The 15,518-nt window shown below is 29.3% G+C and overlaps 1 protein-coding gene across 3 annotated transcripts in view; it reads left to right on the top strand.

Annotated features, from left to right (window-relative positions):
- Positions 1-15,518, top strand: part of LOC107441229 (zinc finger CCCH-type with G patch domain-containing protein) — a 37,915-nt gene that overhangs the window by 16,878 nt on the left and 5,519 nt on the right. For 2 of the 3 annotated variants that reach the window (XM_016054406.5, XM_087157777.1), the window contains exons 9-13: positions 3,010-3,053; positions 3,740-3,804; positions 7,006-7,176; positions 9,475-9,575; positions 12,809-12,891. In XM_016054406.5, the coding sequence (XP_015909892.2) occupies positions 3,010-3,053; positions 3,740-3,804; positions 7,006-7,176; positions 9,475-9,575; positions 12,809-12,891 (464 nt within the window). The remainder of the gene's footprint in view (positions 1-3,009; positions 3,054-3,739; positions 3,805-7,005; positions 7,177-9,474; positions 9,576-12,808; positions 12,892-15,518) is intronic. The other variant, XM_087157775.1, reaches the window with a different exon arrangement.

The raw sequence follows: 15,518 nt of genomic DNA, 5'->3' as shown, positions 1-15,518 counted from the left end.
ACATTTATAAGTAATTTCAAGGCTAACGCGTGCCTAGACAAGCGAGAGAGATAGACAGTAATGCCATTTCTTAGCAACAAGAGGAATCCTCCACGTGCTTCGAGTCTAGACTAGAACCTTCCTTATCGATATGAAAAGAGTGGTCGGCGCGACGTGAGTCAGTTGAGTCGAGTAATTGAAGCAATACGGTTGGAGAAGGATTTTAGTTGTACTGCGAAGTAGCGATTGTGAAGGTATTGTGCATTTGCTTGTGTCGTGCGATATCCATAATTGTTGTGTCGAGTTCCATAATTGTTATGATTTTGGCATAATGGCACGAAAACGTAAAGTTAATAGTAAGTGCAGAGTTTTTCAGTCTAATTGGGAAATTGCAATTTTTTTTATAGAATGGAAAGGTAAACCACTGTGCTTGATTTGCAATCAAACAGTTACTGTTTAAGGAGTTTAACTTCAAGAGACACTATGATACAAATCATAAATCAAAATTCGATTGTTGCACTGAAAAAATAAGAATGGACACATTGTCATCTTTAAAATCTAAACTTCAAGGTCAACAATCGATGTTTATTAAAGCTAATACCGAGAGCGAAGATGCCATGAAATCAAGTTTTATTATTGCATTAGAAATCGCGAAGAGATCAAAACCTTTCACTGATGGTGATTTTATTAAAGACTGTGTGTTGAAGGTTGCTGATGTTTCATTTCCATTTCAAAAGTCAATAATTCAAAATATTTCGCTGCCAAGAAACACTGTTACTTCAAGAATAAATTATTTATCTCAAAATTTGGTTCTTCAACTGAAGGAGAAAATTAAAGAATTTACAAACTTTTCACTGACTGTTGATGAGAGCACTGATACTGTCGATACAGCTCAACTTGCTGTTTTTATACGAGGTATTAACAGTAACTTTGAAATAACTGAAGAATTATTAAAGTGCGTTCCATTGACAGGTACTACAACAGCAAATGATATTTATTCTGCAATTGAGCATTTGATAGCAGAATATGAACTAGACTGTACTATACTTAGCAGCACAACTACGGATGGCGCTCCTGCCATGGCTGGCAAACATTCGGGCGTTGTAACTAAATTAAAACAGAAAACATCAAGAAATTTTGTGGGATTTCACTGTATGTATTCAAGCTTTTGAAACAAAGTTGAGACTGTGGGAAAATCAGGTAAAAAATCAAAGTTTGGATCATTTCCCTCATTTAAACAGTGAACCAAAAAAAAATTGGATCAATATTCTCAACTTCTGCAAAATCTGATCACGGAATTCATCAATCGTTTTGAAGACTTTCACGAAATGAATGAAATGGAATTCCCAATTTTCAACAATCCATTCAATTTTGAAGCTTCACAGGCACCAGTTCATTTGCAAATGGAGTTGATAGATCTTCAATAGGACAGTATTTTGAAAGAAAAATTTAAAGAGGTTAACGCTCTTACATTTTATGCACAATATTTCAAGAGTTTGGATAACTACCCGGAATTAAAAAAGCATGCATTCTGTGCATGTTTGGTAGCACCTATTTATGTGAGCAGATGTTTTCCATCATGAAAATAAATAGGAACAAACATCGCACAAAACTTACGAATGAACATCTCCAATCAATTCTTAAAATAATTACAACAAATATGAAACCGGACATAAATGAGCTTGTCAAAACAAAAGAAGTCGAGGTCTGGATCCTCGAGCTCAAAATAATTACCCTCTTTTATAACTTTGATATGATTTTTAACAACAGTATATTATATACTATAGCCACCAAGATTCTACAAATATTTCTTAAGCCAGTTCCTTTCCATACCCCAAAAAGGCTAATAAAAATCTCTCTTCGAAAAACATTTGAGGCAAAACTCCAAGAAAAAAATAAAAATAAGGACTGGTTGGAAGGAATTAAAGATATTCCGTCATGGCCAAGAGAAAAAACTGTGGCCCTTTTTCGCCTTGCCACTGGCCATGACTGTTTATCAAAACACCTGTATAGAATCAAAATCTTATCAAGCCCCTTTTGTCCATTATGTAATCTACAAGAAGAAATGGTCGCTAACCATCTGAGATGTTGCCCTGCACTTCCTCCTGGGCCCTTGTGGGAACGTTATTGGCGGGCGAGATGCATTATTACAGACCTATAGACTCTTTCTTTTTGTAACTCTTGTTCCCGTTTTTTGTTCTTTTTTTATATTGTTCTCAGCTACAAATTTGTCTTTCATGTCTGCCATTGGAAATATAAAAAAATATATATACTATATAATTAAATAAATAAAATTTTATAAAAATTAAGTACATTTTTTTAATTTGAATCTGGCCCGCCTACATATTCTAAATTTAATATATGGCCCTCTGCAAAATTGAGTTTGACACCTCTGATCTAAGGTATTTCATTTAGTGGAAAAAGGTTCCAAGTGCAAAGTTGAACCTTTGAAACGTTGATGAGTAGCCTTAAAATTAGTAAACGTTATAGCACATTAAAATGCCAAGTAGGCAAACCTTATAACACAAAGTGTTTTATATAGAAATGTATAGATTTTACAAATTGCCATCTTGCAGACAAGAAATAAAGGCGACTGTAATATTTATTTTCTATTCCTTATGTATGAAGATATTTATTCAAAATCATTAAAATGTCTCATAGAAGCGTTATCCAGTTTTTCAATTATAAAATAGACATAATTTAAATTTATTAGAGTAAGTTGTACATCTTGGGCTTGTTTTTACTGCAAATCCACAATGGTAATTGTCTGATAAAATTTCTGAAAATTGAAGCTGACTTCTATCTTGTTGATATAATCAATTTTGTGTAACAAAGCCTATGATTTATTGTATATTTGTACTACAAATATTTTCAATAAATTTTTTTAGATTACTACATTCCATATAAGTAGCTTTTTTTTCATATTTAGTTAATTTTCGAGTTATTGATTTTTTTTTAATTACTCTATAAAATAATCCTTTAAAGCATATTTTATGTATGCTCTAATAGTATTATTTTAATTAATTTTAGGGCATTGGTTCTAAACTGATGGCAAAAATGGGCTACGTTTGGGGGTAAGTATGAATTTTTTTTCTGGTTAAATCATGTCATACTAGTTTTATGATGTGTTTCAATTTTAAATCACTTGAAAATATTAATTTGTATTTCTTATAGTTATTCAGGGTGTGTAGCGTTTTTAAAAAGTGCTTAGAGGTGCTTATTTTCTATTTTCGTTTTCTAAAAGTCCTTAAAGGTGCTTTTTTTCATTGGGTGTTTTTAAAAAGTGTTTAATTTTCCTTTTCCAAAATGAGATTTTTCTTTTACCATGTTGATTTTCGCTACGAATTATGCAGCAAGACGCTGTTCACATTGCTCTATTCAACGTTTTCACAATAATTCAACCCCAATCTATTTCGGCGTATCGTCAGTCCGTAGCGTATGAAGACGCCATTCGATTTACATGATTCAATAATTTTGACAATTGTCAAAAACCATGACAAAAGTTTTTTTTTTTTTTAATTTTTTGACGTGACTGTTGAAACTTGATAAAGCCTTCAATTGACAAAAACTTTCCAATCCTACCTAATTGTGTTTTTTAAGTGCTTAAAAATATTATTTGAGTGCTTGAAAAGTGCTTATTTTTTGTTGAATAATTTGGATATGCACCTGTTATTTAAGAATAATTCTTTTTTCTGTTCATTACAAAAAATTTTTTTTACTTATTAGGCATTTTTAATTCATTAGACATTTCATGATTTAGGGAAGGACTTGGAAAAAACAGTGATGGCAGAATTGAACCAGTTGAAGCAATTATATTCCCTAAAGGTATTCAAAAGTGGTTTGTATGATAACAAATCCTTTACAGCAAAATATCCATGAATAATTTCTATTTAAAAATTGACCTTTAATCAGTTTGGAGTAAAACCTGGTAGCTTTCTCTCACGTTAAATTTGTTTCTCTTTGTTTTATTCAATTAGAGAACATTACATAGATATTTTTGTACTTATTTGCTAATTGTGAAAGTGTTAGTTAACTATTAAAAAGCTTGTTGTAGTCAACTTTCTTGGTAAAAAAGGTGAAGAAGCCCAACGTTTTTTTTTTTTTTTTTTTTGCTGCATTTCATAAGGAACGTGTGCAGTAACAGTATTTCATTGTGTTATAAGCATAATTATTATACTTTCCAAATTGTATTTTAAAGTTGCATGCATAAGCAACTTCAAAATAAAATCAAAACTGCATTTAATTTTTTAAATAAAAAATTACAACTATTAGAGTATTTATATTATCTTAATAGTACTGGCCCATTTCATTGTAAATATAAAATATTTGAAATATCAGGAAGCAAAATATTTATTAATAGTAGTTTCTTCTGGCATTGCCTGATCTTTTCGGATTAAGTGTATTTTAATTCATCTTGCATATTAACAGTTAATATTTTCTGAGCTTCTTTTTTTTTCTCCATCATTCATCTGTGTAAGTGGCACACAAATTTGGACATATTTATCCCGTGGTCATTTTTGATAAGTTTTATAATCATTCTGTTACCCATAAAAATGTTTAAATTTCACATTATATGCTAGTATTCATCTCTCCCGAGAATAATGCATTTGACACTAATATGTTTAATTTTACTTGCACATTACCTCTAAATTATTTTTAATTATAAAGAGTGACATTAATCACAGTGATATTGAAAACATTTGAACCAAGTCTCAACAATGTTTACAGACAACTACTGCATTATATAGAAAATATATTGAATGTATTGGAAGTACAAATAAGTTTCTGCCATTTTCTGTGAAAAATTAGCAGTTTATTTTGAACACGGTACATTATCTTTTACTAGGCACTACTTTTTATTCTCCATTACTAGGCACTACTTTTTATCATCTTTCTGGGAACATTCAAATGTCACGTCGGAAGAACTCTTCACCGTTCGAGGATATCCACAAATTAACGTATTTTTTGGTTTCTTCATATGATGTAAATTTCTGCTGAGACGGAATATATGTGTCATCGACCAGAATAGATGATAATCTGAAGGGGCAAAGTCTGGCAGATGGGAAGGAACTTCCCATTGAAGTGTTTCCAAAAAGCAAAATCAATTTTCATGCAAAATCGACGTTCAATGTCTTTTGGCTTCAGTTCGTATGGAACCCAACTTTCTTGTTTTTGAATCATTCTCCACGATTGTAAACAATGTGAAATTGCTTGCTGAGTTACTTGTAATGTAAGAGCGGGTTCTTTTTGCGTTTCAGACGATTCTTCCAATAATTTTTCCAATTCCTTGTATATGTACAATTTCGGCCTTCCACTGCGTTCTTTGTCTTCCACGTCAAACTCACAATTTCTAAACTTCAGAAACCTCTCACGACAACTTCTCTCACTTAAAGCAGCCTCACCATTTGCTTCTCCAAGCAATCTATGTGCCTATACTGTAGATTTCTTCAAATTGAAGCAGTAAATCACAAGTTCCCGCAAATGACGCTTATTTTAGCACAAAACTTGACACTTTTGCACGAAAACAATTATGTAATTGGTGTGTTGGCTGAGTTGCCACGATGGGGAATCCAAAGAGGAGAGAGAAGAAGGATGATCGGTTTATGGCATAAATCAATAAAGTTGTACAAAACAATAAACCCGGCTCTCCTTGCATTGAACTGCAGGCAGGTTCACTCCTACTTACTGCACAGTGAAGATATCCTATTTAGAACCACATTGATAAATAAATAAATTCCAGACTTTTATGAAAGAATGATTTGTCCTTCTATTTATTTGTTAGACAAAATAAGATACATACAAGTTCTTCATGACATCGTATCACCAATTTAAAATCCAACACTTGGATTATGAGTACTCCCTGTGTGTCCAGGGAGTATAAAAATTTTAATTATGTAATTAGCATGACTGATATTGCTGCAGTAAAATTTACTAAATAAAGGAATTGCGGGTTGTTAAATTTATGAAGTTGGAAAATGATAAAATTTCGACAAATTATTACAAACCTGGAGCACACAGGGGGAAAAGCATCTAGCATGCAGCTAAAAAAATAATTGTGTGATCTACGGGGAATACTGGCTTATCTCACTAAGATAGCGTCCCCTCCGGCGAGGATCTCTAAAGACGAGCTAGGAGCAAAGGCAACAAAGAGGGCGCTTCAGTTGGAGACAGCCCAGTAGGTATTTAGAAAAAGTAAACATTGTGATGATCACATCACAGTAATGCTAATACAGAATACTTTAAGGTTATGTTGTTATCAGATGAACTAACTTACTAAGACGTTTAACACCGGTCAGTTTTTACATAACCTTCTGCCATATTGTGATGAATGGCAGAAACTTATTTGTACACCCGACAATTTAATCAAAAATTTCATGATATAGAAAAATTTTATTTAGGGAGACTACTGTATTCAAGTGGAGGGGGGACAAAAACCCTACCATGACGAATTACTGTTGAAGGAGGCAGGGCTTATCAAAACATAATGATTTTCCTTTAAAACTTGAAGATTTTTCAAATAATTTTCTTCAATGATGCTTTGTGTATTTGTCTTCAATTGCAATTTGTCCAATAGTGCTTAGAAAAAATAATCATTTAAATATTTATTTGGGATCCCCATTGTGCATATTTTTTTGTCTTTATTTTTGTAAGGGATTTTAAAAGTATATAATTTTCAAATTCAAAAAGGGCAGTTATTATGAAACACCCCTATATTCTTTTCTAAACAACCCAATAAGCTTCTCATAAATTAAATATTCCTCTAAAAATATGCTACTTATTTTAAATTTAATGATGACAAATCATGATTTACTAAAAGGTTTTAATTATGAAAAAAACGTTTGTTTCTAATCATGATTTCAAATAAATTATTTCTCAAAATAATCTTGAATTTAAACATTATTGTTCCAAAAAATCAAATAAATAAATACTCCTAACCAGAATACATTATAATCATAGCGATTTCTTTTTTGGAGACTTTTAGCTGTTACTTTTACAATAAATTAAAAAATATAAACTCTTGTTAAGGTAAATCCTTGGACAAATGCGCTGAACTGCGTAGTGTTTCTGGACCTGAATCTGTAGAAGATAGATTTAAGGCTGAGCAGGTGAAACAAGAAGAAAGAATTAAGAAGATGGAAAATACACATGAAAGCTCCATTTTCACCTTCCTCAATCAAAATGTTGGCAGAAGTAATGGTATACTCCAATATTATTCATTGAAAGCTTATTTTATGTTATGATTAAATAAATAATGAAATTTTATTACCTTACCTTATATATTATTTTTTTTCCATTAAAATCTATGCAATTTTTACATAAACAACTTTAAAATAAATTTATTTAATTACAGTGTTTCCTTCATCATTTTTTTTTCTTCTGTATTATTGAAGCAATATTAGTTATTGCAGATTTGTCAAATTCTTTGGAATGAGAATTTGTGTGTCAAGAAAAAACAAAATGTAAAGCATAGATATTTTAAAATTAAACCTTGCAATGAAGCCAATATTATAATTTATTACCAATAAGAAATTAATTGAGGAGTTAACTTTAAAAAGAGAGTTAAGAGATAAAAATAAAATTTTACGAGAGTAAGAATAAAGGATTGTTTTAAGGCTGTGAGTCGCTAGCAGCTTCATCTATAGAGAAACTTCAATGGTGGAAACACACAAATTTTAGAAATAATGAATTTAAATTAGCCTTTTAATGGTTATGAACGAGTTCAGCTCGCAATCGAATCGTGCTTCATAATACGCACAAACCAGTTCCGCTCGGGAGTAAGATTTCAACCGAAATGGTTAGAAATGAGCACTACTCGTGTAGTTAAATTTTGCCCCAATTTTGCGCTGTCGAGCTGAGCTTGTTCGCCATTATTATTCTGCATTGATTATTTTACAGACGAATCCTACTCACAAAATGTAGTTAGTTTTACTGTCTGCAGATCGCAGTATGGGTTACATGATTTTCTTTTCTTAATGAAGGGGAAATTTTTTTTTTACCTTGTTCTTTTTGTGCATATTTTGGCACGTTTTTTAAGGTATTTGTAAAGTAAAATGGCTGAAAAGTGAAAGTTAGATAATTATGATTGTTAAAGATTTTTAGGTAATTACTGTAATTTTTTTATAGCATGTACAAAAAGATTTATTAATTACTGTATTTAAATGATTCATAAAGTTTTAAGTTAGTTGTATTTATTTAGTCCTTTCAATTTAATATTTGTCTTATATTTATAATTAACTATTATTATTTTATTATTTATATAATTGATTATAATCATTTATAATTAACTATTTAATAATTATTTTAAAGTACATAGAAACTGTTATTTATGTACTACAAAAATACTTTAAGAAATTTTTAAAACCTGTGAGGCGAGCTATCTACAGCATCGCCAGAGAAGGGTGAAATTTTCACAAGAACAGCGGGGAAAACAGCTGCCACTTTCGACTACTATTAATCAAAGCTAACTATTAGCAATTAATCAAAAATTTGCTCCTCTGCAAATTTTTTTTATTTTTGTCTCCTATTTTCTTCTTTGTAGTCGTCTTACAAATATTAAGTATTATATTTACTGGAAATAATATGAATGACTACTGCTCTGTTTAGTCATATTACACGCAGGAAGTCTCTTATAGGAGCCACAATTAGGATTAAAAAGATGTGCATTGTTAAATTAAATAGTTCAGAAGTTTCTTAAAATAACCATAAGCACTTCAAACATTTATAGCTGTGAGTTCATTAGGATACAATATTTAAAATATTCTTTCATATAAAATATTTTTAACGATGTCTATTATGTATCTTTTCTTTTCCCATCGCTGCTCAATAAAAAGTTGTAGTATATTATTTCAGATTTAGCTTTAAATTACATAACATTTTTCTCCATATTTATGAACATGGATTAGAGATACACAATGCATAAATATTCGTCTAACCAGCTAGGAAAGTACTGTTGAAGCTCATCTTTCTATATTATTCACTTTAAAAGTTATAAATGTTTACATATTTTGCGAGACAAATGTTTAAGAATCCAGAGTTAAAAAAAAAAAAAAACTCTTTATAATTTAAATTTAGTTTTACATAGAAAAAAACAAAATTTAAGAAAATTCTTTTGAGAAACAAGGACACATCTAGTATAGTTTTAGGGATTTATTTATTTATCCTTGTTATCAGTAAAAATAGGTCTGTTAAAAACTAATTCTTTTGTCAAATTAATTAACAAAGTTTTTAAATTTCTTTCACAAAGTTTCGATTTTTGTGATTAAAATCTGCAGTTAACAAAATGGTTGCGGCCTTTCTGTTGATTTTTTTTCACATTATTTTCTAAATTTATATATAAAAATAAATAAGCAATTTGTAAAAAAAGGTATAGAAAACCCTGTTCTAAAAAGCATTTGTTTATCTTTAATTAATTATTTTGTTTTCAAATGTCAAGTATTTGAATATTATTTTTTTTAATTGTAATGCTTTTTACAAAGTTATTATTTTTTCTTGTAGATTCTAGAGAATTAATCAGAACAGAGTTACCAAAAAAAAGGCCTTCTTCAGATAAAGCAAGCAACAGCAACAAAACTCAAGGAACTGATTTAAATTTTGAGGTTAGCTTAGTTACCTATTTATCCATTTTAAGGATATTTTCTTCACAAACTTCAAGAGAAATATACTCCCATGTTATGTTTCTATATGGTATAGCATAGGAAAAAGCTGGTTACCTGATTAAAACAGACTTGATCAGCAATTCATAGAAATAATTTAAGCATAAGTATCAAAAGGTGATATTTTCCTTAAGTTTTTGTAAAATATTTTTAAAAAATGTCAGCTTTAGATCACTTCTATTGAGAAAAATCTTTGGCAAAAAATTTTATGATAGAGGTTTGCATTGTTATTTTTCTAAACGTCTTTCAAAAGTGTTGCTGGTTAATTACTTAAATTGTATACACAGATAATAAAATAAAATAAGAAATAGCTAAGAGAAATTATAACTCGTTATAAGTATTCACTGACTGTTTTTTTAATTTAATATATACATATATATCTTTTTTGGTAAATATTTGAAAAAAACTTTTTGTTTGATCAAGATTTATATATGGTACAGTAAAAAACTATAAAAATTGGCAAAAGAAAAAAAAAGTCCTACCTTACACTCAAATAGATATAAGCTCAATTCAGAGGGGGGAAATGAGAAGAAATCAGTACTTCAAGTGTAAATCGCAGAGAAGTTCCCACTTTTACCCCTTTTCTGCCTAAACTTGACCTAAAAAAGGGTCGTTAGTTGATGGAACTTTTTTGTGGGGATGTTTTGAGTTAAACCCTATTTTTATTGCATTAATAATAGCTGATGTTATAAATGTTAATAGCTGAAAACTAACATATATTGCACAAAACTCTTAATAGTAAAATATCTAATAGTCTAATGTTCTTGCTCAGTAAACAGGGTTCAACTTATTTGACTCACGACTCAACAAAGTTTGCACTAATCAATGTTTTTAAAATATGTATAAGTCCTTTCAAACTGACCAAAAATTTAGAATTTGCCAAACTTTAAGGGAGTTTGCTATGGCAATTCAAGTATAATGTGTATTCGATATTTTTTTATATTATAACAGGGTTCCCATAATCCTTAAAAACTGCTTAATTTTTATTTTGGAAAATAAGGGCTCTTAAAAGTACTTAATTTTGGTACAAGGTTTTTAAAAGTCCTTAATTTTTTATTATCACTATAGTTGATAAGAACAATTTTTTAAAACAAAATGTCATTCTTTTATCACTTAGATTTGGACCAGGCCGAGAGTAAAACATTTTAGAGAAACAAAAATTAATGTGGGGGGAAGCTACAGGCAAGGGGAAGAAAGCACGCCCTTTTATTAATATATTGGTTCTTTCATTAATATATTCTGCTTTTGCCTAAAATAATACTCTATGAAGAGAGTGAAGCTTTCTAAAAGAAAAGAATAGTGTTGACAAGGGGGATACTGCCCATGAAAGAGATAGTGCTTTTTTTGGGGGGGGAGGGGGGTTAAGGTACCTAAGTAGAAGACCCACACTAACCTTCAAAATTGACAGAATTCAAGAAATTCAGCTTATAGGAATTAAGTAAAACGCTAAGAAAAGAAAAGTATCAGAAAAAAAAGTTTGAACTAGAATCCATTACGAAAACTATTTCCTAAAATCTTGAAGAATTTAATAAATTTGTATAATATTTCAATGTGTGATAAGTAACTGTACATTTATAGAAAGCATAACATTTTTAAAATTTATGATTGTGCTGAAAATTAAACAGATCTGTAAGAAACAGGGTTTGAAAAATCCCATCCTTCCTAAGTTTTTCATCAAAAAACTTGGGGTTTATTAGGTTTTTGATGAAAACCAAGTTGTTGTTTTTTTCTTCTCAAAAATACTTTCAATTTTTTCCCCCCGAGTACTAAATAAGAAAGCATGATTTGCTTCTAATAAAAAAGTTAAATATTTGGTAACTATTTATAATTTGTTTTGTTGCATTGTAAAATTATTTTAAAGTTTAAATTGTTACACTATTATTTTTATTTCTTAAGGATAAGCAGATTGTTACATAAAAATTTAAATCTACTCGGCTAAAAGGTCCTTTAATAATCATTTTATTCAGTTAACATTGCTACTTATACTGTTTTTAATTATATCAGTGTATACATTATAATTAAATTGCTTTTTATTTATTATTTCTTTTATTTATTGATTTTTTTAGAAAAGTAAATAATTGGCACTGTCACTGGTGGCATAAGTATATCAGATGATAAACAATCCTACTAATTTTAAAGTCATTAATTTTTCAAAAAAAAAGTCCTTAAAAGTGCTTAATATTTGCTTTGTTAAAAGAGTGGGAACCCTGTATAAGAAAAATGATAAGATTACTTTTTTTCGCTAGTCTAAATTTAAAATTGCAAACATTTATTCCTAGTGTAAAAAATGAAGTATTTTATTAATGTTAAAAGTTTCAATGAGAATGTGTTACATTAAAGATTTATTCTGAAGATTTTCAAAGTTGAAACCTTCAATGCTATTGCTTAACTTACACTTGTAAAAAAGATATAGATCTATTAAATAGCTATAAAAGGATGCAATCTTGCCAGGTCTGTTAAAAGATTTATTGTAGACAACTTAGCTGGTAATTTATTAGATGAAGAGTTAAGTGGAAGAAGTGACTTTTAATCAGAAAAATTCATAAGTGTTTTGGTCTTTTTTTTTTTAAACTATTTAACATTCATTTATTTTGCTACTTTCAATTCCAATGATTTCTGTCTCTGAGTGCTTTTGATGAAAAAGTTCAACCTAAATGCATTTGAAATAAATGTTTGATGAATAGTAATTTGTCTTCTGACAGCAAGAGTTCGCTGTCAGAGTCGCATAGAGTTTGAATGTAATAACACAAACAGTTTAAATGACTGGTTACGAATATATAGATTTCCCCAATAGGAAGTTCAGAAACAAAGAAAAAAAAGCCAAGGCATAGTCAACATAAAAAGTTCATTTACATAAATTCACTTAGATCATTCATGTACAAAGCTCTTTAAATGTTTAATAATTTCAATAAATAAATGTTAAAGTACTGCAATTGAGTTTTACATGTTTCGATTTTCAGCTTACTCCCCATGTAGGGTAGAAAACTGGACATTAGGTTGTTAGCACATGCATGAAATATATTATTATTTTGTAGTTAAAAACAATTTAATCTTTATCTTTTTGAAAGTAACAGAAAAATTATTCAAGGAAATTTTTTAATAAAAATTGAAGTTCTTTTTTTTTCTTTCTCATTACTAATTTAAAATGTCTTAAGATAATCTTCTTTTTTTTCCAGATGTATTCAGTTGGTGAAGATATTAAAAAAACTAAGAAAGAAATTATCAAGTTACAACAATCATTACAAAGGAATGCTGAAAGGTAAGTAAATTGTTAAAAATAAATATTTACCTTACTAGTACATTTTTTTATTTCAATGTTATGTTGGTATACTATCTTATCTATTGATGTGAGATTAATTTCAACATAGAGAGATCACTACCTTTTGCCTTATTTTTTTAATTTGCTATGAAAAGTCCATGGAAAAGTTTTTTTTCCTTTATAACTTTACAAAGTCAAAAGAACAATGTAAATGAGTTTTTAACCACTTTCCTTACCAATTATTTTGAAGAAAAAAAATGGCAATAAGTCAACATACTTTTTTATTCTATTAATAAATACAAGGAACTAAAACAAAACATAATACACAAGTTGTAAGTTGAAATTTTAATTTTCTCTGTATGTAAGAAACATTTAATTTGCCACCAGTTTACCATCTCGAGTTATCTGAAGTTAATGAAAAAAGTTAAATATTATTCTTTGTATTATATATATAGTTTTTAAATACTAATCATATTATGCACTTAATTTTATACTCTCCAAACTGCATGAATTTTAAATTAATAAAATAGTGGGGAAAAAATTAAGTTAGATTCTGTGTTAATATTTAATGAATTGGTCTATTCATAACTTCATTTTTTCATTAATACTTTAACATTTTTTCTTTATTAATATAATTTTTAGTACTCTTCTTTTTTAAACTAAAATATCATAATAGGTCATCATTTTGTATGCCACATCTGATTGACATATAACACAAAAATAAGCAAAATGATTGTATTAAGCAGGGTGGGGGTACATAGTTTAAAAATATCAAACAGAAACATTTGCAGCTATTAAAATTGAGCCACGATAGCTCAGTGTCACTGAACTGTCATTGTGGAGAACTAGCGTTTGATCCTTAGAGCCACCCCGATTCAAATCAATGGGTTCCAGCTCGTCCGGGAAGTAAAGCAGCTTGTGCACCATCACATTGGCACAATCATGCTGTTGATGGCGAAATTATGGAGCCTTTTTCTCCATGAACCACAATGGGCTGTTGCAGGAATGCTTTACTGTACTTTCATATTATTAAATATATCATATTTTACAAAAATAAGAGATTAATATTTTTTAATTGTATCAAGTATCCTGTCATGTCTCAGGTGGTAAGAAAGAGTAACTATAAAAACATACTAAACCAGTAAAAATACAAAAATATATATATTGCTATATTTATGCAGTTTAAAGTGTTAATAGGTTGGTTTTAAAGGGTCTTAACCTCTAAAGAGTGAGCTTGGAGGACAGTATGGATAAAATACTATTAATACGTAAAAAGTTATAGTTCATTTATTTTAAACCTTGTTTACACTAAGTATTCTCATAGCTCTAACTTTAAGCTTGTGATTCAAGTTAAAAAGATCATTAAAAAAATATGTGAAAACAAATTTTTACCTAAACCAAGTACAAAACTACTTTCAGCAAACATCTTAATAAGCATGTACATCTTACCTTTAAACAAAATCACCCAAAGTTACAATACAGCAGCAATAAATTTCACAACTATGCACACCAGTTCGAGACAATTTAATAAGAAATTAAAAACAAGTGTGCTACATGAATTCTTCTTTTTTTTTAAATCTAATTTCTACTATAAACTTAACAATTCTAAAATTGAATAAATTTAATTTGTTGAACTGAGTGCACCAATTTGTTAAATTTATGTATTCTACCCTCCCTATATTTTGTTTCTAAATGTTTGGCTCTTGATTATATATATATATATATATATATATATATATATATATATATATATATATATATATATATATGTAACATAAAAAGCTTCAATTAATCTTTTTATGTTAGTTTCTTTGCTATAAAACTTCATCCTAATTAATTATTCTAATCGAAATACTTTCTCACACTTTTAAAAGCCACATCCTGTTCTTAAATCTATTTTTGGCTCAAGTATGCATTTAATTAAGAGCAGGACATTTTTCCCTTTGCTCTGCGTGGGAAACATTCGATCTATTTCATAAACCAATAGCAACTACTAAGATTTCCCTCTTTCCCTAAATTAAGACGTTTTACGGATTTTACTTTGCAAGATTTTCCCTAACTTATAACCAAGGAGCGCAACTTTTCATGTGCACTTTCACTCACTCTCATGACTGCTCTTGTCTAATAATTAATAAATAAATTTTGTACCCTCCTTCCCGACCTATGACCTGTTTTAATCCTTCCACTCGGCAACGACGTTATAAGTCGACAGGATTGAACGGTCGGGAACGGGGTACGGTACATAAACGATATGGAATATCTCTCATTTGAAATTAAATAAATCAACTTCGGAAGAGGGTATATCAAAAATATGGAATAACTTCAAATCATTTATTCAAATGAACAGCTGGTATATAAGCAGTCAAATTCTTCTTCAACTTATGGCAATAATTAATTCATCCAGTATCTTCATCAAAAAAAATAAACTCTTCAAACTATTTGTTTATTATAAATGATACCTACGCACAGTGGAACAAAACGATCATCGGTTTTCCATATGTCTATGCTGCATATTTTGTCTACGTTCCTGAGACTACTAGAAAGCTGAGCTTCAATTTCTTTCCTTGGACTAAAAAGAAAAACTGCATCGAACTCCTGATAATTAAAATGTTTTATTGAAACCCTAT

This window comes from Parasteatoda tepidariorum, chromosome 1 (assembly GCF_982258835.1).
Source record: "Parasteatoda tepidariorum strain Cologne lab strain chromosome 1, Ptep-v5.0, whole genome shotgun sequence".
NCBI lineage: Eukaryota > Metazoa > Arthropoda > Arachnida > Araneae > Theridiidae > Parasteatoda > Parasteatoda tepidariorum.
This window is presented reverse-complemented; position numbering and strand designations above follow the sequence as displayed.